This window comes from Myxocyprinus asiaticus, chromosome 3 (genome assembly GCF_019703515.2).
Source record: "Myxocyprinus asiaticus isolate MX2 ecotype Aquarium Trade chromosome 3, UBuf_Myxa_2, whole genome shotgun sequence".
In the NCBI taxonomy this organism is placed as follows: domain Eukaryota; kingdom Metazoa; phylum Chordata; class Actinopteri; order Cypriniformes; family Catostomidae; genus Myxocyprinus; species Myxocyprinus asiaticus.
The window spans coordinates 27,583,014-27,608,938 of NC_059346.1; the positions used below are offsets into that span (position 1 = coordinate 27,583,014).

Here is a 25,925-nt window from a genome sequence, read left to right on the forward strand (position 1 = left end):
GACACTAGTCACTAAATTTGAGTGTGCATTGCTTACAAATATTTTTCACACATGCTATTAGTAAATAGGCGTGAACTCCACATAATATAGCTTTAATATCTTATTTCGCGTCTTATAGCTTTAATATCTTATTTCTTATTTCAATTGGGTGCTTCCATGGAGCACGTAATTTCATGGTCAACAGGGGGCGTACTATGTCAACTAACCAGCAACTAACTGAACAGTTCAGTAAAAACGATTCATGTTTGTGGTTGTGCATATTTTATAAGCCAAAATGATTTTATTGCTGAAAATATTCTCTAAATTATTTAAGTAAAATTAATGTTGAGAGTTCAATTCAGTCTTTATAAAGAACCTTGTGCAAAGAATGCAATAGCAATCGCTCTATCTATCAGCAGTGTTGGTTAAAAGTTACTTAAAAATAGTAATCCACTACAAATTACGAATAATTTCTCTAAAATTGTAATTAGATTACTTTAGTACTTACGTAAATGAAAAAGTAATCACATTACTAATTACTTTACTTTTACTTTAATTACTTTACTTTCTAAAACACTTTTCCACTCAATGAATACAAATTAATGTAGATTTTTCTTTCTTGTTCATTGCTACATACAAGTCATACACTCGGCACCTCACATTTCTCCTTCACAATGACACACAGGGCCATAATTCATGTATTCTACATAAATAATATATTAGAAATTAGCAAAACCCTATAATGTTCTTAAAAGTAATTAAATTAATTGAAAGTCGGTAGTCTGATTACAAGAATGTAAAATGTAATGCATTACACTACTTTTTTTTTTTTTACTAATAAAGTAATTAGAATACAGTAACTACTTACTTTTTAATTGGATTACACCCAACACTGTCCATCAGCAACATGGCAAGATAAGAGCAAAGCAGGGTTAATAAATAAAGGAAAAATATTTCAGCAATTAAGAATTTAAACTAAATGAATTTTTTTTTTAATAATAAATGATTACATTTAGAATACATATGTATATAAATGAGAATTAAAGTAAGGCATAAACCTCTTAAAGTGAATATACAAAAAGTATATACAAATAGTATCTGTGAAGCATAAACGTTGATGGTTGCATCCCCAAAAGTTTTAGTTCTCACCCATTAGAAAGACCAGTTTATAGGACAAGACCTTTTTGGATAATTCTGTCCTTTGGAAGCATATCTAGGATATACAAGAAACAATCTATTTAGATATAGCCTATATAAGAAAACAAATTTAAAGTGTCAGAGGGAGAACTAGTATGCTGTGCTGCTTTGCTTCTGTTCCACAGAGAGTGTCTCTGATGCATGTAACAGTCAGGGCTCGAGTTGAGGGGGAATGCGAGGTGATGCCATCTCCCTTGTTGCAAGAAAAACCACACCTTACCATCCCATTTAGATCAGTTGTGTCATGTATTATTTAGAACTAATCATGCAAGTAAAGTATTAAACCTTCTACTTTAAATAAGGGCGATTAGCCAGTCAGAATTAGAGTTCGACATGTGTGGGGTTGCCAGATTTCTATAGGTGAAATCCCACAATTAGATAATCACATTTGAACAGTTTGAAAATATTCTGCCAGGGTGACGCTTTAGTCACGCAATCTGGCGACCTTGAGCACGCGAGCTCTCTCTTGACTGTGAAAAGATGCCGGATTTCTGAAAACACTGGTAAACAGGTATGTTGGAGTTCAGCGATGGGTTGTCCTACTAGTGTTCACATGAAACTTATACCACTGAAGGTAATGCAAATTTTCAAAAGTTTTGAGCAATTTCAAAAATGGCAAAGAGAACAGTTAAAGAAAATATTTTGTCTTTCATTAAAAAGAGAACAGAATGCAAGATATTGCTATGATGAGTGTACAGTTACAGCATGTACGTTTTTACTAGTTCAGTTATTGGAGTAGAAAAAATGCGTGTCTGTGACAGTGGGCGAGTGATCTAGAAAAAAAAAATATTTTTCATGATCATAACATGGATTCTTTTCACAGAATTAATCATAAAATACAATAATGGAGGGTAACAGGTGCATATTATGTTCATGTGTCATAAGGGTCACTGAAGTGACGCTCATTTTTGTCCAGATCTATTACATTAAAAATACATTTAAAAAAATGCAATTCACACAAACCATTTACTTGAATACACCACTTCTATGATGAGCATTGTTTTTATTATTTCATATTGATATTTTTTTTCTGGGGCTTAAAGTAAAAAATGTCATGTGGTGTCCAGAGACATTAAACAAAATCCTGAAAAAATAAATGTTGGCATGACTAGTGCAGAATAATCTTTTATTGTTATTTCTTAAAAAATTAAACAGTGAAACAATTATGTTCTAAAATATAATTCATATTTAAAAACGTTTTTGTCCACCAAATAAAAGTCATTGTGTGAAATCAACATGGTAGCCATTTTGTTGTTTATGTTGACCATAAAAACCATTAAACAGAGCGGACACCTTTAGACCCTCAAGACTGAGCGTGAAGTTTTATAAAACACCTGATATGAATTTTAACATTTTTATGAAAAGGCACATTTTGTTCAAGTCATGTGGTGTAACCCTGAGAAAACTTCTTGATATTCTTGACTCAGAAATTCATAATATTTATAAAAATATTTTTTACCTTTAAAAATGTGTTTGAAAACTTTTTTGGAAATTAATGATAATGCTGGTTTTACTCTCATGTATACAAGGTTCAAAGAAAGTATTATTATACTTTTTACTTTAAATGTGCTATTTTTGGTCACTGTCTGATTCATCTTCTTCCAACCTACAGACAGAAATTAAAATCTGCTAAGCCTGTATTAAGTACTGTAAAGATGGACCAACGAAGCAGAGCTGGAACTACAAGCCTGCTTTGACTGTACTGACTGGAGTGTTTTTGAGACTGCAGACACCAATCTGGACGAGCTCACAGATACTGTTACATCATATATCAGTTTTTGTGAGGATATGTGCATTCCTACTAGGACTTATTTAACATTTAACAACAACAAACCATGGTTTACAGTGGAACTCAGGCAGCTTCATCAGGCCAAAGAGGATGCTTACAGAGTTGGGGATAAAGTCTTGTACAATCAGGCCAGGAACACACTGAATAAGGGAATCAGAGTGGCTAAAAGAAGATACTCTGAGAAGCTGAAAAACAAGTTTTCAGCTAACGACCCTGCATCAGTGTGGAGTGACATGAAACAACTTACAAATTACAGGACTCCTGCCCCCAACCCTGTGGTGGACCAACAACTGGCTGATGACCTGAATGTGTTCTACTGTAGATTTGAAAGGCCCAATCTCACACCCCACACCCACTCTGACCTTCACTTCACACAAACAACAACACCTCCTGCAACCCCCCTCGTCCCCCCTCCTGCTACTCAACCTGCACTTAAGATCTGTGAAGATGATGTGAGCCACGTCTTTCGACAACAAAGGATAAGGAAAGCACAGGGCCCAGATGGCGTTTCACCTGCATGTCTTAGATCCTGTGCTAACCAGCTGGCCCCCATCTTCACACAGATCTTCAATAGATCACTGGAGCAGTGTGAAGTCCCATGCTGCTTCAAACGTTCCACTATCATCCCCATCCCAAAGAAACCAAAAATTACAGGACTTAATGACTACAGACCTGTCGCCCTGATGTCTGTGGTCATGAAATCCTTTGAGAGACTGATGTTGGCCCACCTGAAGAACATCACTGGACCCTTTCTAGATCCCCTTCAATTTGCTTATCGAGCAAACAGGTCTGTGGATGATGCAGTCAACATGGGATTGCATCATATCCTGCAACATCTGGACAGACCAGGGACATATGCAAGGATCCTTTTTGTGGACTTCAGTTCGGCTTTCAACACCATCATCCCAGCTATACTCCAGAATAAATTACACCAACTCTCTGTTCCCTTGTCTATCTGTCAGTGGATTACCAGCTTTCTGACGGACAGGCAGCAGCTTGTGAGGCAGGGGAAACTCACTTCCAGCACCTATACAATCAGCACTGGTGCCCCCCAGGGATGTGTGCTCTCCCCACTACTCTTCTCCCTCTACACCAATGACTGCATCGCCAAGGACCCCTCTGTCAAGCTCCTGAAGTTTGCAGATGACACCACTGTCATCGGCCTCATCCGAGATGACGATGAGTCTGCATACAGAAGGGAGGTTGAACAGCTGGCTGTCTGGTGCAGTCAAAACAACCTTGAGCTGAACACACTCAAAACAGTGGAGATGATTGTGGACTTTATGAGGAACACCCCAACACTGACCCCCCTCACCATTCTAAACAGCACTGTGGCAGCAGTGGAGTCATTCAGGTTCCTGGGCACTACCATCTCACAGGACCTGAAGTGGGAGACCCACATCGACTCCATTGTGAAAAAGGCACAGCAAAGGTTGTACTTCCTTCACCAGCTGAGGAAATTCAACCTGCCACAGGCGTTGCTGATACAGTTCTACTCAGCGGTCATTGAGTCTGTCCTCTGCACTTCAATAACTGTCTGGTTTGATGCAGCTACGAAATCAGATATCAGAAGACTACAAAAGACAGTTCAGACTGCTGAGAGGATTATTGGTTGCCCCCTTACCCCCCCCCCAAGAACTATACACTTCCAGAGTGAGGAAAAAGGCTGGAAAAATCACTCTGGACCCCACTCACCCTGCCCATTACCTTTTTGAACTGTTGCCTTCTGGCCGACACTTCAGAGCTCTGAGCACCAGAACCATCAGGCACAGGAACAGTTTTTTCCTTCAGGCTATCCATCTCATGAACAGTTAAATTGCCCTATTGAGCAATAACTATGTGCAATACACAGTTTAGTCTTTCTTATATTTATCCAACACATCCAACCTCTTCTGCCATTTCATTCCTCTGAAAAAACAAAAACAAAAAAACAAACAAAACAAAAAAAATGCATTTGCACTGTACATAACAGATTGTATTAGATTTGCACTACCCATATGTATGTGTGTATGTATGTATGTGTGTGTCTGTACGTATGTGTATAATTACTTTTTATTTTTTATTATTATCTATGTCTTGCTGCTCTTTTTGTATTGTTTTTGTATGGTTGTACACTGGAAGCTCCTGTCACCAAGACAAATTCCTTGTATGTGTAAGCATACTTGGCAATAAAGCTCATTCTGATTCTGATTCTGATTCTGATTTGTAAGCTTGACAACAAGCATTTGAAATGGGTACTGCAGTCCAAATTCAAAATATTGGAGAGTTGACTGCCCCGCCCCAGACTCGAAGCTCATGCAGGTTGCCAGAATGTTTTAAAGGATTTCTGGGCTTTAAGCTGTCTCCATCTTCCAAAGGCATCTCCAATATTTATCCTTGTTTTACTACACCTCTGGTCATGGTGGTTTTTAGATTATTTTATTTATTTATTCATTTATTGAAGAAAATGCTATAAAGTTTTTCAAAAATGTATGAAACCAAATTTGACACAAAGATTATAAGATTAGAATATGACACAAGTGTTTTAAACTAGATTTTTAAAAGATTTCTCATTTTAACACCTTGGACAACTTTGTCAATGACCCATAAGTATTAGGACACCCGAGGACTGCCTATAATCCGTAGCGTTCGCTGCAGAATTACGCATTTTCCATTTATTAAGAATAGGCCTACTATGTTGCAGGCAGTGACAGAGATTATTTTTGCTTGACTGGAATGTGATTTTATCATTTGAAAATCTATACATTGTGCTATTTAGGCTCATAGCTCACTGTGCACTTTATTCCCTGCTATCTGAGATTGTGTTTGATGCATCTGTGGCAATAAACATTCTTATGAAGGTAAAATAGTGCCTAAATGATTTGCATGCGCAGAGTAAAATTTGTAAAAGTGTAAAGGAAGTTACAAGCATGATAGAAAAATTTGCATGCACAGATTAAGATTTGTGAAAGTGTAAATCAAATTGCAAGCGTAAAAATAAATTGCATCCGCACAGAACATTTAGTAAAGGTGTAAATCAAGTTGCAAGCATGAAAAGTTTTTTCTAGATCGCTCACCCACTGTCACAGACATGCATTATTTCTACTCCAGTAACTGAACTAGTAAAGAAAGTTTCGGGCTGTTTCAAAGAATGCTTAAACCCTGAAAATTGGTTGAATTAAAAACATGTACATGTTATAACTGTACACTCATCATAGCAATCTTACATTCTGTTCTCTTTTTAATGAAAGACAAAATATTTTCTTGAACTGTTCTCTTGGCCATTTTTGAAATTGCTCAAAACTTTTGAAAATTTGCATTACCTTCAGTGGTATAAGTTTCATGTGAACACTAGCAGGACAACCCATCGCTAAACTCCGACATACCTGTTTACCAGTGTTTTCAGAAATCCGGCATCTTTTCACAGTCAAGAGAGAGCTCACGTGCTCAAGGTCGCCAGATTGCGTGACTAAACCGTCACCCTGGCAGAATATTTTCAAACGATCTATAGATTTCACCTATTGAAATCTGGCAACCCCACACATGTCGAAATCTAACCGGCTAATCGCCCTTATTTAAAGTCTGTTATTTATCAAACGTAGAAAGTTTTATATTTTATTGGGATGCTTAGTTCTAAGTAATAATTGATACAATTTATCTAAATGGGATGGTAAGGGGGGATGGTGGTTTTACAAGGGAAGTGATTTTTGGTATTTCTTGCAACAAGGGAAATGGCATCCCCCCGCATCCCCCCTCAACTCTAGCCCTGAGGACTTGGATGATTTGATTTTTAAATGATTCAGCATTTAACTTGTGTAATTATTGTCTGCACAACAGAGCAAAAGGGGGGAAAAACATTGGCTCACCGTTTATCAAGCGCTGAAACTTTGCCAGGTGTAAAACAATCTGGAATCGTGCGTAACAGTCACATTAAGTCCTCTTTACAACCTGAACTCCCATTAGAAAGTCGATTTGTGACTCAGCGCTTTTTGCGCTGAAAAAGCTTGATGCAGTGCAACAACTGGTGAAACAGAACACAGGTGTCTCGAGATGCGTTAATAAATATTGAAATTATTTTTAAGTTAACAGTGTCTTAAAAAAAATGCAACGGTCCTGCACAACGAATTGTAAAACAGAACGCAGGTGTCTTGAGATGCGTTTATAAATATTAAAGTTATTTTAAACTAAACAGTGAGTTGTGGCACAACGATCAAAGACGTCCGTCCAGTGCGTGTTTACATGGCCTCGACGCACGTGTGAACATCCCGTAACTCACCCTATAGCCTTCTTGAAAAACGGACCCAAACCTGGCACAAAGCCTGTAGGTTTGTCGGGTACCATTGGACTCAAATCGGGTTGAAGACCTATATACACGTGCAGAATAACCGAATAGTGATTTTGGTATTTTAATACCATGCACATCCCTATTAATAACGCATGATTTTGGATCTGTTCGTAATTAAAAAGTACGTATAACTGGCGTGTAAGACATTGCTCCAAACTTTTCTTCCGTCAGTTTAAAAAATCCAAACAAATCTGCGTCTTGTAGCGCATAAAAGTTAACGTAATCATGTGTCATGACATGGGGGGTTCTCCATCATGTACCGGGTCATGGGCCTCAGATCTTAATCCGTCCTTGTCCCTAAGATCTCACTCCAACGATTCCCCCCATCCAACCAGACCCAAAGATGTTTTCTTAAAAAATGCTTTTATTTATGTAAAGATACCCCATTAACATTTACATAATACTGTACATCACTGCATGATGTATGGTATAATTTTAAGCTCAGCATTTCATCTACTGCAGCGTCTGCGTGAAATTAAGACAAACTCAGCAGTGAATTTTGTAAGTGAGGGTAGACAGAGCTTGTAATATTTATTCTAATATGTTTTAAGCTGATGTCTATCTTGACTGTAAATCAATTAAGGATTTTTAATTACATGAAGTTTGTTCATTTTAAAGGAACAGTTCACCCAAAAATGACAATTCTCTCATCACTTACTCACCCTCATGCCATCCCAGATGTGTATGACTTTATTTCTTCTGCTGAACACAAACAAACACATATCTCAGCTCTGTAGGTCCATACAATGCAAATGAATGGTGACCAAAACTTTAAAGCTTCAAAAAGCACATAAAGGCAGCATAAAAGTAATCAATTTGACTCCAGTTGTTTAATCCATGTCTTCTGAAGAGATCTAATCGGTTTTAGGTGGGAACAGACCAAAATGTAACTCCTTTTTCACAGTAAATCTTGACATCTGGAGTCTCTAGGCAAGATCATGATTTCAAGCTCAATTACACTTCCTTGTGCCATCTAGAGCTTTGCCTATGCCTCAAACACTAGGAAGTGTAATTGAGCTTGAAATCATGATTGTGCCTAGAGACTGCAATGGCAATATGTACAGTAAAAAATTAGTCACATTTTGGTCTATTCTCACCTAAAATGTAATCACTTCAGAATACATGGATTTCACCACTGGAGTTGTGTGGGTTACGTTTATGCTGCCTTTATGAGCTTTATGGAGGTTAAAAGTTTTGGACATGATTCACTTGCATTATATGGACCTACAGAGCTTTTAAAAATCTTTGTTTATATTCAGTAGAAGAAAGTCATTCACATCTGGGATAGCCTGATGAGAGTAAATGATGAGAATTTCTAATTTTTGGGTGAACTATTCCAAACAATGCCCTGTCAACATTACCAAAAATCTAATTTCTAATTAGATTAGATTCTAATTAAAAATCTAATCATTATCTGTCTAAGACAAGCACAGGTTTTCCAGTGTTGAATGCATTACACATAGGCCCACACCATTACAACAGCATGGTCATACGCAATACTGTAAAAAAGTTGCATTCTACATCACATGGTGTGCAGTGACACTGCTGCTAGAATGGATCAAACAAATAAGCAGGGCCATGTTAATAGATACATTCTCAATAAATATAATACAGCTTTATATGCTCATCTGAAGCACATGGCCTTTGACAATCAATTCTCAAGAATATCCATGATTTTTATAGGCGCTGATGATCTTGATTTTTGTTGATTGTTGATCTTTGTTGATTTACATAGATGGGCATTATAAATATTCAACCAGATACAGTATCTTGTTGTTTAATGCCAGTAATTGCTGAAGCTCTGTGGAATGGTACAACACTTCATCTTTGTTCACCATGCAGTGAAAGCTAGAAAAAAAATCCAGCTCGGTCCATCCTACCACATATGACAAAAATCACAGCAATATAAGGAACTTAAGTTCACTGTTGTTTAGAATATTTAATTTATACATTGAATAACACTTATGTTTGTGTTGTCAAATAATTTTTCAGTCACTGTCTGTATCAGTGTCCCTTTTTCATTTCCAAAAAGAGCACTGAACCCATGAGACCTAATTAGGGTCTTTTACATCACTCATTTCAAATGAGTTCCGCAAGAGTTCCCGTTGTCTTGATCGGATTTTTGTTTTCCAGTGACAGTGGAGATGAATGATTGACAGCTGATCTCCTCTCAGAACAGCACCCACAATGCACCTTTGTGGGCACAGGTCCAAGAGATTGCAGGATTCTTTGGGACAGGTCAGCTTTCCTCTCACGGTGCCAGCAGAATGACATAAATGGATTGTAGTGTATACCTAGATAATGATAGGATTGAAAGACAGAAACCCTTAAATGTACATGAAGTAGGTAATTGAATAATCAGTTACATGATATAATTAGAATAATTGGTAACACTTTTCAATAAGGTTCTATCAGTGGCGGGCCATGCATTAAAAGTCTAGGCCTTCAGTGTGATTCATGCAATTAAGAAAACACAGTTTCACAATGAATAAGACACCCTATGCCTTTGGGCATCATACATTGTCGTAGCTAACTAATAATACCAATTGACATTTTAAAAACACGTCCACGCACGAAAGCCAGAACTTGAAACTACACTTAATGCTCAAGCAAGCCTAATTTTAACTGCAGCATGACTGTTTGTGAAATGAATGTCTCCCAAACAGACATTCAAAAATCATAATTTTTCATATGAATCTACCAAGGAGGTCTATAATACCTGGAAAAATCAATCTAATAATATTTGCAATTTAAATGTTGCTTGCAATAAATTTAGTTTTGTCAGGGTACATGGTTATGCTGCGTTCCATTCAAGTTGGATGTGGGATATTCCTACTTGATATCTTCGACCATAAATGCATTCCATTCCATGACATTTGGAACTGCAACGCTCCCGTTAGCTTAGCAGGGGTTTGACTCTCATTAGAGATGTCTCCTAGCAACCCAACAGATAAACAATGCTGCAGCGCTATCATTTGTGCTTCAGGTGTATGATTATCAAAAGAGATTATAATGTTTTATACACCTGTTGCTGCAAGCATGTGTTAAACAATTTTTAATATAATTTTTATCGATATTACTTAATAAAGTGAATGTTTATCACTTTGTATATCTCCCTGAGTGTCAACATGTTTGTGTGACATCATGCCCCTGCGTCTCGGCGAAATCGGAGGTGAGAATTTCTGCACGAGCCTACAAGTTGTAATTCTGACTTCAATATGCATTCCATTGCACTTTTCCTAGTAGGAAGTTGTAAAATCCGACTTTCCGAGTTGAATGGAACACAGCACTACTTTTCAAAATTTGATCCGACACTGAATGCTCCAGCAGCCTAATTTACACTTAGAAAACTCCTGATGTTGCTATAACAATGCAAAAAGCACTTACCAATTTGCTTGAACTGAAAATCAGTCCCCCTTTCATGATTAATAAATTAAGCAATCACACGGTCATGCAGAACATCTCAGGTTTGTAAATCCATAAGGATCTCTTTCTCAATGGTGATAGCGGCAGTAAAGCAAGATCTCGCGCTCTTCGCTTTCAAATTACGTCACTTAAAGCGTGATTGTGTCACTCAAGGCCAGCTAGAAGGCCTCGACTGGGACATATCCTAAAGATCACACCCACCAAGAACAAATAAATCAATCTGATTGGCTGATGAATCTGACAATCTGACTTTAGTTGCCCATTCATTTGCACTGTTGAGGATTTCTGTGGAAATTCTGAAGGCCTGAGGGAGTGGAGCTCAAACTCACACGCTGCTTTGGCTAACGAGCTTGGCTTTGGGCATGTGGTTTGTGAAATAGTTGTCACGCTTTGCTTGTAAGCATCAAGGAATAAATTCAGACTGGATAAACTTTTCGTTTTTCTCTATTTGTTTGTAGATTAATTAAGAGTGGAAAGTGATTAAAAATACATAGGCAAAAAGGTGATTGAGAATGAAAGGATGAAAAATATTTATTTATTTGGCATTTTAGGCCAGCAGAGAAGGCCTTGCTGGCCCTGAGAATTTGCCACTGGGTTCTATTTGTTAACATTAGTTAACAAGGTTAGGTAAAATTAACTAACAATGAACGAATTTTTCACAGCATTTATTAATCTTGGTTAATGTTAATTTAAACATACAGTAATCATAAAAAAAATAATAGTATATGCTAATATTAGTTAATGCACTATGAACTAACATGAACTAACAATGAACAACTTTATTTTTAACCAACATTAAAAAAAATATTTATAAATGCTGCAAAAACAATGTTCATTGTAAACCTTATTGTAAAGTGTACCGAATAATTTAGAATGACAAATTAACCTTCCAGTCCTCAGATCTGATAGGACAAATTTAGTTCCAACAGTGCTGATATTTAGCAACATGCTAGCAACCACTAGCTACATGCTAAACATGCTAGCAACATGCCAGGAAGGCCTAGCTACATGCTAAAACATGCTAGCAATGCCTAGCTACATGCTAGAAATGCCTTGCAACATGCTAAAACATGCTAGTAATACGCTAGCAACATGCTAGCAACCCTACTTACAGGCTAAAACATGCTAGCAACATCTAGCTGCATGCTAGAAAGGCCTAGTAACATGCAAAGACATGCTAGCATTACCTAGCCATGCTAAACCTTACAAAAATTTGCCTCTTGTTATTTTCACATGCAGATGAGTTTTTGATTCGCCACAAATGTTTGCCAGAAGTTTGCAGTTCTTATCCGGTAGTGGAAAACCTCCGGCAAACCTTTGGCAACAATGGACAATTTGCCGCAAGTTTGTCGCAAAGCTCATTTGCATGTAAAAATTATCAGTGCCAAATTTTTCGTAAGGTAAAACATGCTAGAAATGCCTAGCTGCATACTAGCAATGCCTAGAAACCCCTAACTACTTGCTAAAATGCCTAGAAACAAGTTAAAACAGGCTAGCAACACCAAGCAACAAAATAGCAATTCCTAGCAATTAGCCAGATCTAAAACATGCTAGTAATGTCTGTCTGTCTGACATTATATCTAGCCAGCTTTGTCTTACTGTGATGTCTGTATAAACTTCAAACTTTTAAAATGTTTAACTTCCAGACAAGGCTTTGTCAAGCCAACATCAAAGTTTGTCTCTACAAACTTTACTATCTAGCGTTTGAGTAAGAGGGAAATGGGACTTACTGAATGTCACTTTCAGATGGGCCTACACCAGGCCATCATATAGGGAGAGTGCCTGTACAATAGATGGATCCCCCTTGGAGCCCTCCTGAAACTCCTGCAGGGTCAACATCCCATCTGCATTCTGGTGACAGCAAAGGATGAAGATAAGTCATGTTTCATGTCACTGTTTTCAACTGCACAATAGGAATTGATGCTGTGGAATATGCAGGGAAAAAGGTAGAGGGTTAGTGCAGTTTTAGTGGTAAATTAAATTCTGTTCTTTCACTCTAAAGCTCTGTATCTTATCAAAGGCTATTTTTTTTATTTTTATCAAAGCCTTCCAAAGGACACTAGATATAATGAAGCAGTAGAGCTTCAATTTTACATCTTTGATGTAAAGTGCCTTCTGTGTTTCTAGTGCAAAGGACAGCCTTCCTGAAAATCACTGAAGAATTAAGTCAGTGTATTCGACCAACAGCTAGGAAAATTAAATCAAACAGTACTAATAGCCAGTCATGGGAAAGGCTTGTTGTAAAACCATTACTGAAAAAAGTGAGTTATTGTGGTGAGTAGGTGTCTGAAGGTATGAAGGCCAGCAAGGCTATTAATGAAAAGGACCTTATCCCTTGCCTTGCATAAATGCAGTAAATTATGCTTTGATGGGATAATAAATTTCATATACATTTTTTAAGTAGGTAAGAAAGCTACACACTTGTGTGAATAAGTGGTTGATGCTAAAAAAGGTAATGTGTCACATGCTCAACTGGATTGGCAGTGAAATCCTTTCCCCCCCTATAATTTACTATGATGTGTGTAATAACACCAAGACAAAAGCCAGTGGAAGACAATAAATACACGGTAACAGAAACTTCACCTTATCCATCATAGAAAAGATGCGGTCAACTCTTTTCTCTGGTGTGTTTTCCTCCTCAGGTAACTCTACTGTATTCCCCTGCAAAACATAAGACATAAAGCCCTCAGACGTAGATGTAAACCTGACCTCTCACAGCAGGAGAAGGAACAAAAACCCATGATCAAAAAAGCATGACAACATCCAGTGTAATCACAAAGGTACCAACACACGTCTCCACACACACAATAATACTCAACCCTTAAAGGGACAGTTCACGCAAAACAATTAAAATTCTCTCATCATTTAATCCAAACCATTTGACTTAATTTCTTCCATGGAACAAAAAAGGAGATTTTTGATGTAATGTTCAGTCTCAGTGACCATCCACCTCCATTGCATCAGCAAATGATTACACCGGCAAACATTCTGCTTTTATTGTTCCACAGAAGAAAGCCATTCAGGTTTGGAACAACATCCCTTTAACATTTCCAAATAACAGTTCTCAATGCTTTTCAGCATCCTGGAAGGTATGGTTTGCAAAGATAGTCATTGCAGTCTCTTTATCAATCTGACGGACCCTCATAATACATTTGTAAGGTTTAGACTTGCTATGAAAACCACATTGGCCTTCCAAGAAAGCACTTTTATTAACTCAATACAAATAGAAAGTTATGGTTCAGTAAGAAGCAAATGACTCACCACCATCTGGTAGATGGCATCCACAATGTTCAGCATTTCATCTCGGGTTATGTAGCCATCATTATCAAGATCGTAAAGTTTAAAGGCCCCTGCGACAGCAACAACAATCAAGCACATTAAGAAAGCTCCATCTAGCATCCTCAAAAAAGCATAGAGTAACTTGTTATTAGACAACCATAATTTTAGATTTTTACTGTTTATTATGATATGCTAATCTTTTCATTAATCAAAATAATAAATGAAAATGGAGTGGCAGACATATTCAGATCTTGTGCATTCAGTGTGGGTCTGACGTATTTGACTTTTTAAGATATTGAAATGCCAGTCTTTACACAATCTCCCAGAGATAAATGAACACATCTCTGGTTCAGATACAAGAAAGCTTTGAGGGACTGTTGACAAATGGATTCTGGCCTTACATCTGAGTTTCTCATCCAGTGTTCCTCTGGATGTGACAGACAAAGCTTGAATGAACTCTGAGAACTCGATGCGTCCATCCTGCAGATACAGGACAGAGAGAGAGAGCATGATGGTAAAGGGAAAACGCCGGTTTGATTTTATTGATTTTATCCCCCTCACAAACAGCAAAACCTGATTTCACATGCTGCTCTGTTACAGTCTCACATTGACATTAAAGACACACCCAAGATAGCAAAAAACTACAGACTACAGCAAAATAACTGCAGCAAAATAACTGCAAATAAATATGGTAGCAGCATGGAAGGCATTGCTGTTATTTCGTCTGTTCTCGACACAATCTTATGGAAAGTTTTTTGGAAATGTAATTTTGACATTGGAATTCTGAAGTGTGTTTAAATATATAATTGTTCCAGACAGTCCCACTGAGAATTTAGAAACGTCTGAGAATGTAGTCTACTGGGGCATCACAGTTGTGCTGTCTGACTGAAAGAGCTCAAAACTTCCTCTCCAGTTTAAAAAGTGCATTTATAGTTACCATCCTGCTGAAACATCTCGTTTTGAAATCTGTGTGTTTGTGACTTCACGAGACATTGCTCATTTGTATTTACACATCCCACAACATGCGTCATCGCACCCTTGGCCCCACCCACTGGCTCTCAGTTCGAGAGAGCAGGACAGACAGGCCTAGTGTGGCTAACTATTACTGAACACCAAAGGGGACCCATCTGGTCTATTTTGAAATATTTTTGTATGTAAACATGCACTAGACAGACGTCTTTGCTGTCATATATCTCGCTGCTTTTAAAAGATGCGGTGTCACGTTACAACTCTGAAGAGAATACGCCATTCTCTTTCATTCAACTGCTCTGTGTCTTGCTGTTTTGAGTACAAACATGTCATGGATGCATTCTTTCACACATCTGCGCTATTTTTAATTGTTGGTGTTTATAAACATGCACTACATGGACATCTTTGACCGTTTTGATGTGTTTCCTGCAATGTGTGCCTCAGTGCGCCTATGTGTGTGTCATTTCACCGTGCTTTGGACTATGTATACGCATTTTGTTTTTGTTTTTTTTAGCTCATATCAGTGTGGATTGCTCATGAACCAGTCATAATAAAATTCAAGCTTTGCAAAGGAACTGTTGAAGGATGGGGCAGTTAAAAAACACTTGAACCTGATCGCAAAACAGCATATAAACAGTTTCATTCCTGAATATTTAAAATGTCATGACTGTTTGATAGTTTATGGTGCTGAGTGTTAACAGTTGTGCTTGAGATGAACAGTGTAATATATTCAGATGCAATTTGTTGGATGTGCGTTATGTGTAAACCCTGAAATTGAGATTTATAATGTTGTGGAGCTTTGTTCATTTTCTTCCGATTCAGTTTTTTAATATGGCTGTATTTGAGGGGCTGCACGATGTTAGCCAATCATAATAGTGGGCGATTAAGTTGAAGTTTAAAGGATACGCTTAGGCTAAAACTGAGCGTTTCAGTCAGAGGTCCAGAGACATGGTGGAAAATGATCATATATTACTAAATTATGACTGTTTTGGTGCAAAACACATTAATAACATTATCAGTGGACCCCAAGGAAGCTAATAAAATTATATAAAAAAATTGCATTTCATGACCACTTTAAGACATTTTCCTTGTGAGTACTGTTGGCTAATGCCCACAATGTAAGTAAATTCAGGTTTTACTATCCTTGTGGGGACATTTGGTCTATATATTATATATAATGCTTCTAAATGCATCTATATTTTTCAACCTGAATGACAAACAATTCTGAAAATCTGTAGAAGTCAGACAACTAAAATAGAAACATAATGCAATGGTGCTGAGTAAATGGAACTGAATGAAGTGTTTACACATGGTATTTTGCTATTCAGCCAAACAGCTCTTCTGGGAGATATTCTGGTGGCACAGCCATTTACCAACTCAGCAAAGAAGATAAATCAAAACATGAAATTTCTTGGTGAACTGCAACTTTAAAAAGCCCCCCAGTAGGCTAATCAGTAAGTGCTATCTTTTTATTGATGCCCTCATTTCTGATTTATCAACCTATTCCATTTTCAACCTCTTTTTACCTTGTTCTCGTCAAATACATTGAAGACAAAGGTTGCAAACTTGGTGGGATCGCCAAATGGGAAGAACTGCTTGTAGATCTTCTGAAAACCAGCTGCATCCAACTGACCACTGGGGCAGTCTTTAATAAAACCCTTATACCTGCCACACAGACAGGAAAGATGAATTAAGACGGCAGTCAGGAAAAATATAGGGATTATTTGGGGCAGGAAATTAATACAATATATATATGCCACCTTGGTGAATTAAAGTACCAATTTCCTTCTGAAACAGCAAAATCTGTATATTATTTCAAACTTTTGGCCGCCTGTGTGTGTGTGTGTGTGTGTGTGTGTATATATATATAACTTATTCAAATTTAAATGTGCAGTATTACAAATTACATAAAATCTTAAAAAAAAAAAAAAAAACGTTTTACTAACAGATTAAGATATAGACTCAATGTCATATGAAGAGAGGGAGAGACAGAGAAAAAAAAGCCCTTATCGCTCTATTACAGAAGAAATGACCACCCTTACAAAAATCTAAACTAACTGCAAACTTGCCACAAATTTGCAGCAAATTTTCTGCTCGTTATTTTCAAATGCAAATGAGCTTTGTTTGCCAGAAGTCTGCAGCTCTTTGGTGCATTTGAAAATTATCATTGCCGAATTTGCTGCAAATTTTTAATTTTGAGCAAATGGTAAAATGCTTGCACAGGATATTATAGGGCAAGTCAGCCTTCAATTGAGCAGAAACATCAGCTCAGATTTAGATTCATTTTAGACCTCATTCTTTGAAAAAAACTGAATCTCACAGTATTTGTAGCCCAAACATGCTAGTTGCTAGATCTGTCTACTGAACTATCTCAGATGTTGAATACAGATAGCGAAGACTGACACTGACAAAACATTTGCACTTATTACAAAAACTGAGATGAAACAGAGACAGTTTTCTGTTTGTATATCTGCAAACTCACTCAACAAATACACACAACTTTAGTCAATGTAGAAAATGGCACTCACTATCATTACATTAATCTCCAGCATATGTTGCTGTTAAAAGCACTTCATTAGTTAATTGTTCATTACCTCCTCAGAGGGGCTTGGCAAAGAGAAAGATTTTTCACAATATGCTCATATGTTGGCTTGATGACAGAATACTCTCTTAGCCATATATGCAGCAGAATTTAAAGTGCTTTAAATGATAAAAAATAAAAATAAAAATAAAAAATAAATAAAAAAACGAATTAGCTGTTATCAGGAAAACTATTTTACTTCTGTTACAGATAAACACTTTTTGGGGACATACAGTATCACATACTACTGTTTTTCCACATACTATTCTCACAAAAAATGTCTGAGAAATAAGTATATTTCCCATGTCCTGGAAAGGAATCAGACTCATCATACTGTGAATTCAACAACAGTAGGTCAAAAGTCTGTGCTTACCAAAGTTTGAATCACTGCCTTCAGTAGCCAAAGCTGGAAGTGTAGTTGAACAAGTATGGCACATGTGAGCTCCAGTTTCTAGGTGAAATGCCCACAGAGTGGCGCCAAAAGCGAATAGTAGTTTTAGTTGTGAATGATGTAGTACGGTCAACAAGAATGCATCAATTAATTAACTCTACCCCCTAACCCAGATCCCAACCCTAAACCTTACCATCAGTGGAGTAAAAATCGTGCTGACCATTGTTTATCCCCGTGTCTCAATCAGCTCCCTAGCTCCCTACGTTGTGAATCAGTATATCGTGAATACGAATTCGGGCACTGGCAAGGGTCTTCATCCACTGAACATTGGTACACTTATGACTTAATCACCTGCGATAGGATAATGAGGTCTTGCGTTTAAACGCAGCTGTTATTAATCAGCATCGTCGCTGTATAAATAAAACTTATGCATTTTCGTGGTAAATATTCAAACATAGTGTTATTATGAAAGGTAAATTACATAAAGACAAAATTAAAAAAGGAGTGTATTTTTAAATTTTCTTTTAACAACTCTATTTAAAAGATTGTTTACCTTTCATTGTCATTATGAATGAAAGACATTACAAACAACATCTCTTTTAAAGAGAAAATAAGGCTCTGACTTCATAGTTTACTGCTCATCTTCTAATGACTTGAGAGAATTTAGAAGACATTACAACGCTTCCATTAAGGGAACATAGTGAGCAACGATGCACCCTGGTTTTTACGGTGCATTGTGGGAGTTTTCAGGGAGAGAATATTTTAGTGCCTTTGAAAGATTTTGCGATTGAGACAGTCCGATAAATGGCTGACTCCCTGATCAGTGCCCTGACTACTGAAAAAGGGAGCTGATTGAAACACACTATATGTCAACCCAATTACTTCCTGGTTCCCAGAGGACCAGAGCCCATGTCTCAAAGGTTGCTTATGCAACGTGCTCTCAGTAGTGCTAGAAGGAAATGTGTTCACACCCGAATTTAGGGAATAGAAAATATTTCCTCTGCTCTATATCTGATACACTGTTTCCCCTTTATGAAGTGCACACCCCTGCAACTCACAGAGCAGGAAAACATCTAGATCTCATCCTTACACATAATTGTATCTCCAATAATCCCCTTGTTACCCCTCTTCATACAGTACTGTGCAAAAGTTTTAGGCACTTGTGAAAAATGTTGCGTAGTGAGGATGTCTTCAAAAATAATGACATAAATAGTTTTCATTTATCACTTAATGTCATACGAAGTCCAGTACATATAAAAAAAGCTACATCAATATTCAGTGTGGCCACATTTGCCTTTAAAACAGCACAAATTCTCCTAGGTACACCTGGACACAGTTTTTCTTGGTTGTTGGCAGATAGGATGTTCCAAGCTTCTTGGAGAATTTGCCACAGTTCTTCTATCTATTTATGCTGTCTCAATTGCTTATGTCTCTATATGTAATCTCAGACAGACACGATGTTCAGTGGGGGGCTTTGTGGGGGCCATAACATCTGTTACAGGGCTCCCTGTTCTTCTATTCTAATCTTTTCTATTTGCATAAGTAATGTTTGGGAGTCTAATATTTATATTTCCTATTGACACACTAAAGCTGAAGATATAAATAACCATCTTAAGACAAATGCTTTTGTGAAACATCTTATGTGCCTAAGACTTTTGCACAGTACTGTATCTCTGACCATTTCTTCATCCAGTTTTCTGTTACTCTCACTTCTTCTTTACCTGTTACTTCACCTATGGTCTCCTTCCACCGCAACCTTCGCTCTCTCTCACCCACTCGCTTCTTTTCCATAGTCTCTGCATCCCTTCCCTCCACTAACCATTTATCTTCACTTGATTTAAATGAAGCTACAAATGCTCTTTACTCAACATTAACTTCTTGCCTTGATAGTGTCTGTCCTCTTAACAGCACGCGCCACACCTTCAGCCCCTGGCTGTTGGAGACACTTTGTGATCACTGAACTGAGCTGAGGGCTGCGGAGAGAGAGTGGCACAAGTCAAAAGACCCTGCTGACCTGTGTTAAGTATCAATCACTTCTCTCCTCTTTTTCCGCTAGATTTTCTGCGGCTAAAATTGATTATTACCAGAACAAGATCAGTAAAACTTCAGATTCCCATAAACTATTTTCAAATTTCTCATCTCTTCTCTATCCTCCTCCACCACATCCTACTACTTCTCTGACTGCTGATGACTTTGCCATGTTTTTTACTGACAAGACAGTGTGCATCAGCAGTCAGTTCTCTATACCTAACACCCGCAGCTCCTCTCTTCCAACATCCCGTCCTCTGTTTTCCTCTTTCTCTCATCTCTCAGAAGCTCTGGTTATTTCAAGACTAGACTACTGCAATGCTCTGTTGGCTGGCCTCCCAGCTAACACAATTAAACCACTGCAGATAGTCCAGAATGCAGCAGCATATCTGATCTTCAATCAGCTAAAAAGGGCTCATGTCATCCCACTCTTGATTTCACTCAACTGGCTACCTGTAGCTGCCTGCATCAAATTCAAGGTTTTGACTCTGGCTTTTAGGACAGCCACAGGAACCGCACCCTCTTACTTCAATTCACTTCTTCAGGTATATGCTCCAACTCGCTCTCTGCAGTCTATGAACGAATGAACGACACCTGGTGGTCCCAACACAAAGAGGCTCAAAGTCTATTTCACGATCTTTCACTTTCTCTGCTCCTCTGTGGTGGAATGAACTTCCAACCTCCACACAATCTACTGTTACCTTCTCAACATTCAAGAACCAGTTGAAAACACATCTGTTCCACGAGCACTTAAACAACCCACACTAATTGTACTTACCACTGCACTCAACATGCACTTAATGTACAAAAAGAAAAGAATAAAAATCCTTGTCTTTCTCTTTCTTCTGTGCTAGCAACATTACTACTGCCACTGTGAAAACTTGGCAGTCCTATACTGCAGATGTTGATAAACGTTGTATGACAAGTTTCTTGCTATGTATCTCATTTGTAAGTCGCTTTGGAAAAAAGTGTCTGCTAAATAACTAAATGTAAATGTAAAAGTGATGGAAGACTATGAAATTCAATTTGTAAAGCTTTTTCATTGATCCTCTGAGGGCTTGATACAGATAGCAAAAAGGCAAGTCTACTTCTGGTATCAGCAAACGTACAAAGTACAGTACAATATGTCAACTATAAGTGTGCGAATCAGACAAGGAGAGAAACTAAGGTGTCTATTGGCTTGCTCTACTAGATAATGATATAAAAATACAAGCTTTTATACAGATGGATTGAACGGTCACAAAAGATTAACCTTTGTAAATGTCATTAAAAGAGAGCATCTCTCTCTCTTCCATACATCTACTGTAAGTTTCGTTGTATTTGACTTGAATTGTATTTCCCCTTATACTTTTTGCTAGTTTTAAACTTTACTGGGTATCTAGTGGCATTTTCTCTTTTCCATTGTGGCTCGCTCTTGTCCTATCCTTTTCTTGCTCTATTATTCTCCCTCTCTCTTCATCCTTCTCTCTTTCTCTACTGGGCACCCTGCCTAGAGTCAACCGTTCACCATCTATCATGGGAGACAGAGAGCAGTCAGGAGAATAGCTGCTGACATGTGAAGTTAAGAATTTATGGAGAACATGGGGTTGAGAGAGAGAGAGAGAAAGAAAGTGAAGGGGACAATGACTCAACATAATGACTCTACAGAAGCAATGAGAATCCACACTGATGTGGTACTTTAGTGGACTGTCCCTTCCCTTGGTGGCACACACTCACAAGATGAGTCAGTAAATGTGGTAAAGAAGCTAAATAAGCAGGTTATAACCACAATAGCAAGTGCCAAATGTACCACTCAGTCCAGAAACTCATTAATTTATATAAACCTAATAAAGCAGATACTCACTGAAGCTTTTTCTGCTCTTGTTAGAGCCATGCACTCATATGACTAAGAATACAGTGCCGGGTGCACTGCGTCCATAGTAACAGAGACAGAAATGGAAAGTTCCAAGCAGAGAAATGTCCGGTTCTGCTTAAGGTTTTTTAAAAACATTTTGGTAATAAGATCGTTGTTGGGACTTTAAATGATTGATTTATTTCCAGCTTATTTCTCCATTTCACTCAAGATGAGGAATAGTGAGAGAGAAAGAGAGAGTTGGTTACAGAGAGAGAAAATATAGAATATACTTACCACTGCTGAACTTCCTTCTCTGTAACTGCAAAAGAAGACAGAAGACAGAAGTGTTAGACTTTGGACAAATTATATTAGATGAAAGCATCTCAGATATCTGCTGAAAATGAATATAAATGCTGGTTGTGAGTGGATTGGAGCTAGTCAAGCTGGTGGTCATCAAAGCTGATGAAAGTTGTCAAACAGTATAGTTTTCATGAAGCAGGTAGACCAAGAAAAAAAAATTCTGTCATCATTCAATCACCCTCATGTTGTTCCAAGTTTGTATGACTTTGTATGACCAAATCTGGAACACAAAAGGAGTTGTTCGGCAGAATTTTTCTCCATTCACTTTCATTGTAAGAAAAAAAAAGATTAAATGAAAGTGAATCGTGACTGAGGCGAACATTCTGTCTAACATCTCCTTTTGCAATCCAAGGAAGAAAGAAAGGTATACGGGTTGGGAACAACATGAGGGAGAGAAAATGACAGAATTTTCATTTTTGGGTGAACTATCCCTTTAAGAAGTCTGGTGGGGACACCAGCACACCATCATCCCATGTTGGGGATCAGCATACAAAACACAACATATGCCAAAATATGCTGGTGGTGACCTTTAGTGTTTTGATTTTTTTCAGCAGGGAATGAGGGGAAACAGGGTCCATAAGGACTGAACTCTCATATCAGAATTTTTTAATCGGCATTCTTATTCAACCCTTCGGTAACCAAAGTCATTTTGCTGCTGAGTGGAGACAGAAAAATCATGGAAGCCTGATAGGAAAACTGCTGTAGCTGTCTCTCGCAGCTTACAGGCAGCCATGTCACAGCTAACATCAAGCCCGTCACTACATTTGTCAGTCCCTGCAGCATCACAGGCACAGCTTTTCGACAATCATTTATTTCTTATACATACACATGCCAACACACAATTTCAGATCCACTGTTAAAGTAGGCAGACACTGTTTAACTATACTTTTATGATGACTGTACAACAATAAATAAATACTGATATCAAAGTGTGCCTTGGAGAATAATATTGATTTGCTGATAAAGAGAACTAGCATTGTTTTTCCGGATGGCCCGCTGCAGTCTGACGTGCGTGCTGTCCCACACCTGCTCGTTCCGTCTGATCCAATCATCCACCACTGGCACCGTAGAGGGTTCACCTGACCAAGGGAACATTGGAGGTTGGTAGCCCAGCACACATTGGGAGTGAATCCAGTAGAGGAGTGAGTGAGGGAGTTCTAAGCATATTCCGCCCATGGGAGGAAGTTGCTCCACTTCTGCTGCTCACAACTGCAGTACGATCTGAGATATCTGCCTATCTGCCTCTCTAACTGTCCGTTTGCTTGAGGATGATATCCAGACGCGAGGCTGACGTTGATGTCTAGCTGCTTGCAGAAGGCCTGCCAGACTCTGGAGGTGAACTGGGGTCTCTGATCAGACACAATGTCTTCTGGCAGGCCACAGATCCTGAAAACTTGGTGGAAAAGAGTATTAGCAGTCTCCATGGCAGTGGGTAGACATTTCACGGGGATTAATCTACATGACTTTGAGAAACGAAAAATGTGTTGGTATACCCTTTGGAATTTGGCAGATCAGTCGACGGGAGGTGGGACCAGGGTCTCTGAGGGATAGACAGTGGTTGTAGAAGGCCGGCTGGCAGTTCTCTGGGGGTTTTCGACTGTGCACAAACCTGACATGCCTTAACATATGCAGTGACATCATTAATGAGTGAAGGCCACCAGAATGAGTTACGTACCAAGCTTATAGTCTTTTGGATGCCAGGGTGTCCAGTGCCGAGGTAGGTATGGATCCATTGGATCATTCTTTGGTGTAGAATGCGTGGTACATACTGTTTTGTTGGGGGGCATTCTGGTGGTGCAGGGTCTGTTTGTTGGGCTCTTTGAATTTCTTCCATGATGTCCCAGCTTATGGGTGCGATGATGACGGAAGGTGGTAATATGGACTCATTTTGAGGTATGTTGTGAGGAGGATCGTGACAACGGGAAAGAGCATCAGCTTTGCTGTTCTTACTGCCAGGGCGGTAGGTGACTGCAAGTTGGAACCTTGTAAAGAAGAGTGACCATCGGGCTTGTCGTGGGTTGAGTCGTTTTGCTCCCTTGATGCATTCGAGGTTTTTATGGTTGGTGATTACTTGAAACGGATGGACAGAACCTTCAAGCCAGTGGCTCCACTCTTTTAACGCAGACTTCATGGAGAGTAACTCTTTGTTTCCAACATCATAGTTCCTTTCATCTGAGTTCAGTTTACATGAGAAGGCACAAGGATAACATTTTCCAGGGTTACCATGGTGTTGAGAGAGAACCGTCCCGATGCCACAGTCTGATGCATCAACTTCCACTATAAACGGTTGGTTAGGATCAGGGTGCTTGAGAATGGGGGCGGTCGTGAAACTTGTCTTGAGGGCTTCGAAGGCCTTTTGAGCAGAGTCACTACATGTTAATTTGGATGGTTTGCCTTTTAGCAGTGACATAAAAGGGGCAGAGATGAGACTGTAATTGCGGATAAACCTTCTGTAAAAGTTCGCAAAGCCCAGAAAACGTTGTAACTCCTTAAAAGTGTTGGGTCTTGGCCATACTGTAACTGCCTGGATCTTGGAATTATCCATCTCAGCACCTTTATGACTGATGATATACCCCAAGAATGTTGTATGGGTAGTGTGGAACTCACATTTCTCTGCTTTCAAGTAGAGTTGGTGCTTCTGAAGGCATGAGAGAACCATCTTGACCTCTTTGATATGTTGTGCTTTATCTTGGGAGTAAATGAGTATGTCGTCGATGTAGGCTATGACACATTTGTTGAGGAGGTCTCTGAAGATTTTGTTGATGAATGATTGGAACACAGTTGGTGTGTTGCCCAGGCCATAAGGCATCACCTGGTACTCATAGTGCCCCCTAGTGGTGATGAATGCGGTTTTCCACTCATCTCCTTCTCTAATACAAATGAGATTGTAAGCACTTCTCAAATCAAGCTTAGCGTAGATGCGTGCTTCACGTAGTTGTTCTAGCGCAGATGGAACAAGAGGGAGTGGGTACCTTTATTTGATTGTTACTATGTTCAAACCTCAGTAATCAATACATGGACGGAGTCCTCCAACTTTTTTCTCAATGAGGAAAAAGCCTGCTGCAGCTGGTGAGGTGGAATGATGAATGAAACCTGAAGCTAGAGCCTCCTCGACATATGTTTCCATGGCCATGGTTTCAGGTCTTGATAACAGATAGGCTTTGCTCCTGGGAGGTGCCATGTTGGGCAGTAATTCAATAGCGCAATAGAGTTGCCTTGTTTTTACTAAAAACTTCAGAAAACCCAGAGTATTCCTTGGGAATTTTGATTTGAGCTTGAATCTCTGGACTTTCGATGCTAGTGGTTAAACATGGCATGGTTACTGTGACATGAAGACCATTTGAATGGCAGTAATCTGACCATTGTTTTAGCTCACCCCGGTTCCAGGAGATGATGGGACTCATGGACAGCCAGCCATGGATGACCCAGGATGAGAATATGCTTGGGTTGAGTTGATAACATAAAGAGATATTGTTTCTGTGTGAAATAATCCAATTCGTAGTGTCACTGGAACGGTTTATTGAGTGATGCCTGTGCCAATGAGTGCATTATCCAGAGCAGTGATGTTAATGGCGGGTATGCAAGGTACTGTTGGGATATGGAGTTCATGCACAAGATCTTGACGAATCAAATTTACAGCAGCCCCTGAGTTGACTAATGCAGAAACACATTTGAATTTATCATCAAACGAGAGTTCAATGGGAAGAGATAACCTGGTAAACGAAGGCAGCCTGGAGCTGAGAATCTTCCGCTGGATTCATTGGTGGC

The 25,925-nt window shown here is 38.6% G+C and overlaps 1 protein-coding gene across 3 annotated transcripts in view; it reads right to left on the bottom strand.

The window, feature by feature from the left end:
- Positions 1-8,540: 8,540 nt before the first annotated feature.
- Positions 8,541-25,925, bottom strand: part of ncs1a (neuronal calcium sensor 1a) — a 37,629-nt gene continuing 20,244 nt past the window's right edge. For all 3 annotated transcript variants that reach the window (XM_051666128.1, XM_051666118.1, XM_051666136.1), the window contains 7 exons: positions 22,092-22,116; positions 16,490-16,628; positions 14,396-14,474; positions 13,977-14,065; positions 13,299-13,376; positions 12,446-12,566; positions 8,541-9,583 (listed from right to left, as the gene is read on the bottom strand). In XM_051666128.1, coding sequence (XP_051522088.1) covers positions 12,468-12,566; positions 13,299-13,376; positions 13,977-14,065; positions 14,396-14,474; positions 16,490-16,628; positions 22,092-22,116 — 509 coding nt within the window. In that variant the 3' untranslated portion in view covers positions 8,541-9,583; positions 12,446-12,467. The remainder of the gene's footprint in view (positions 9,584-12,445; positions 12,567-13,298; positions 13,377-13,976; positions 14,066-14,395; positions 14,475-16,489; positions 16,629-22,091; positions 22,117-25,925) is intronic.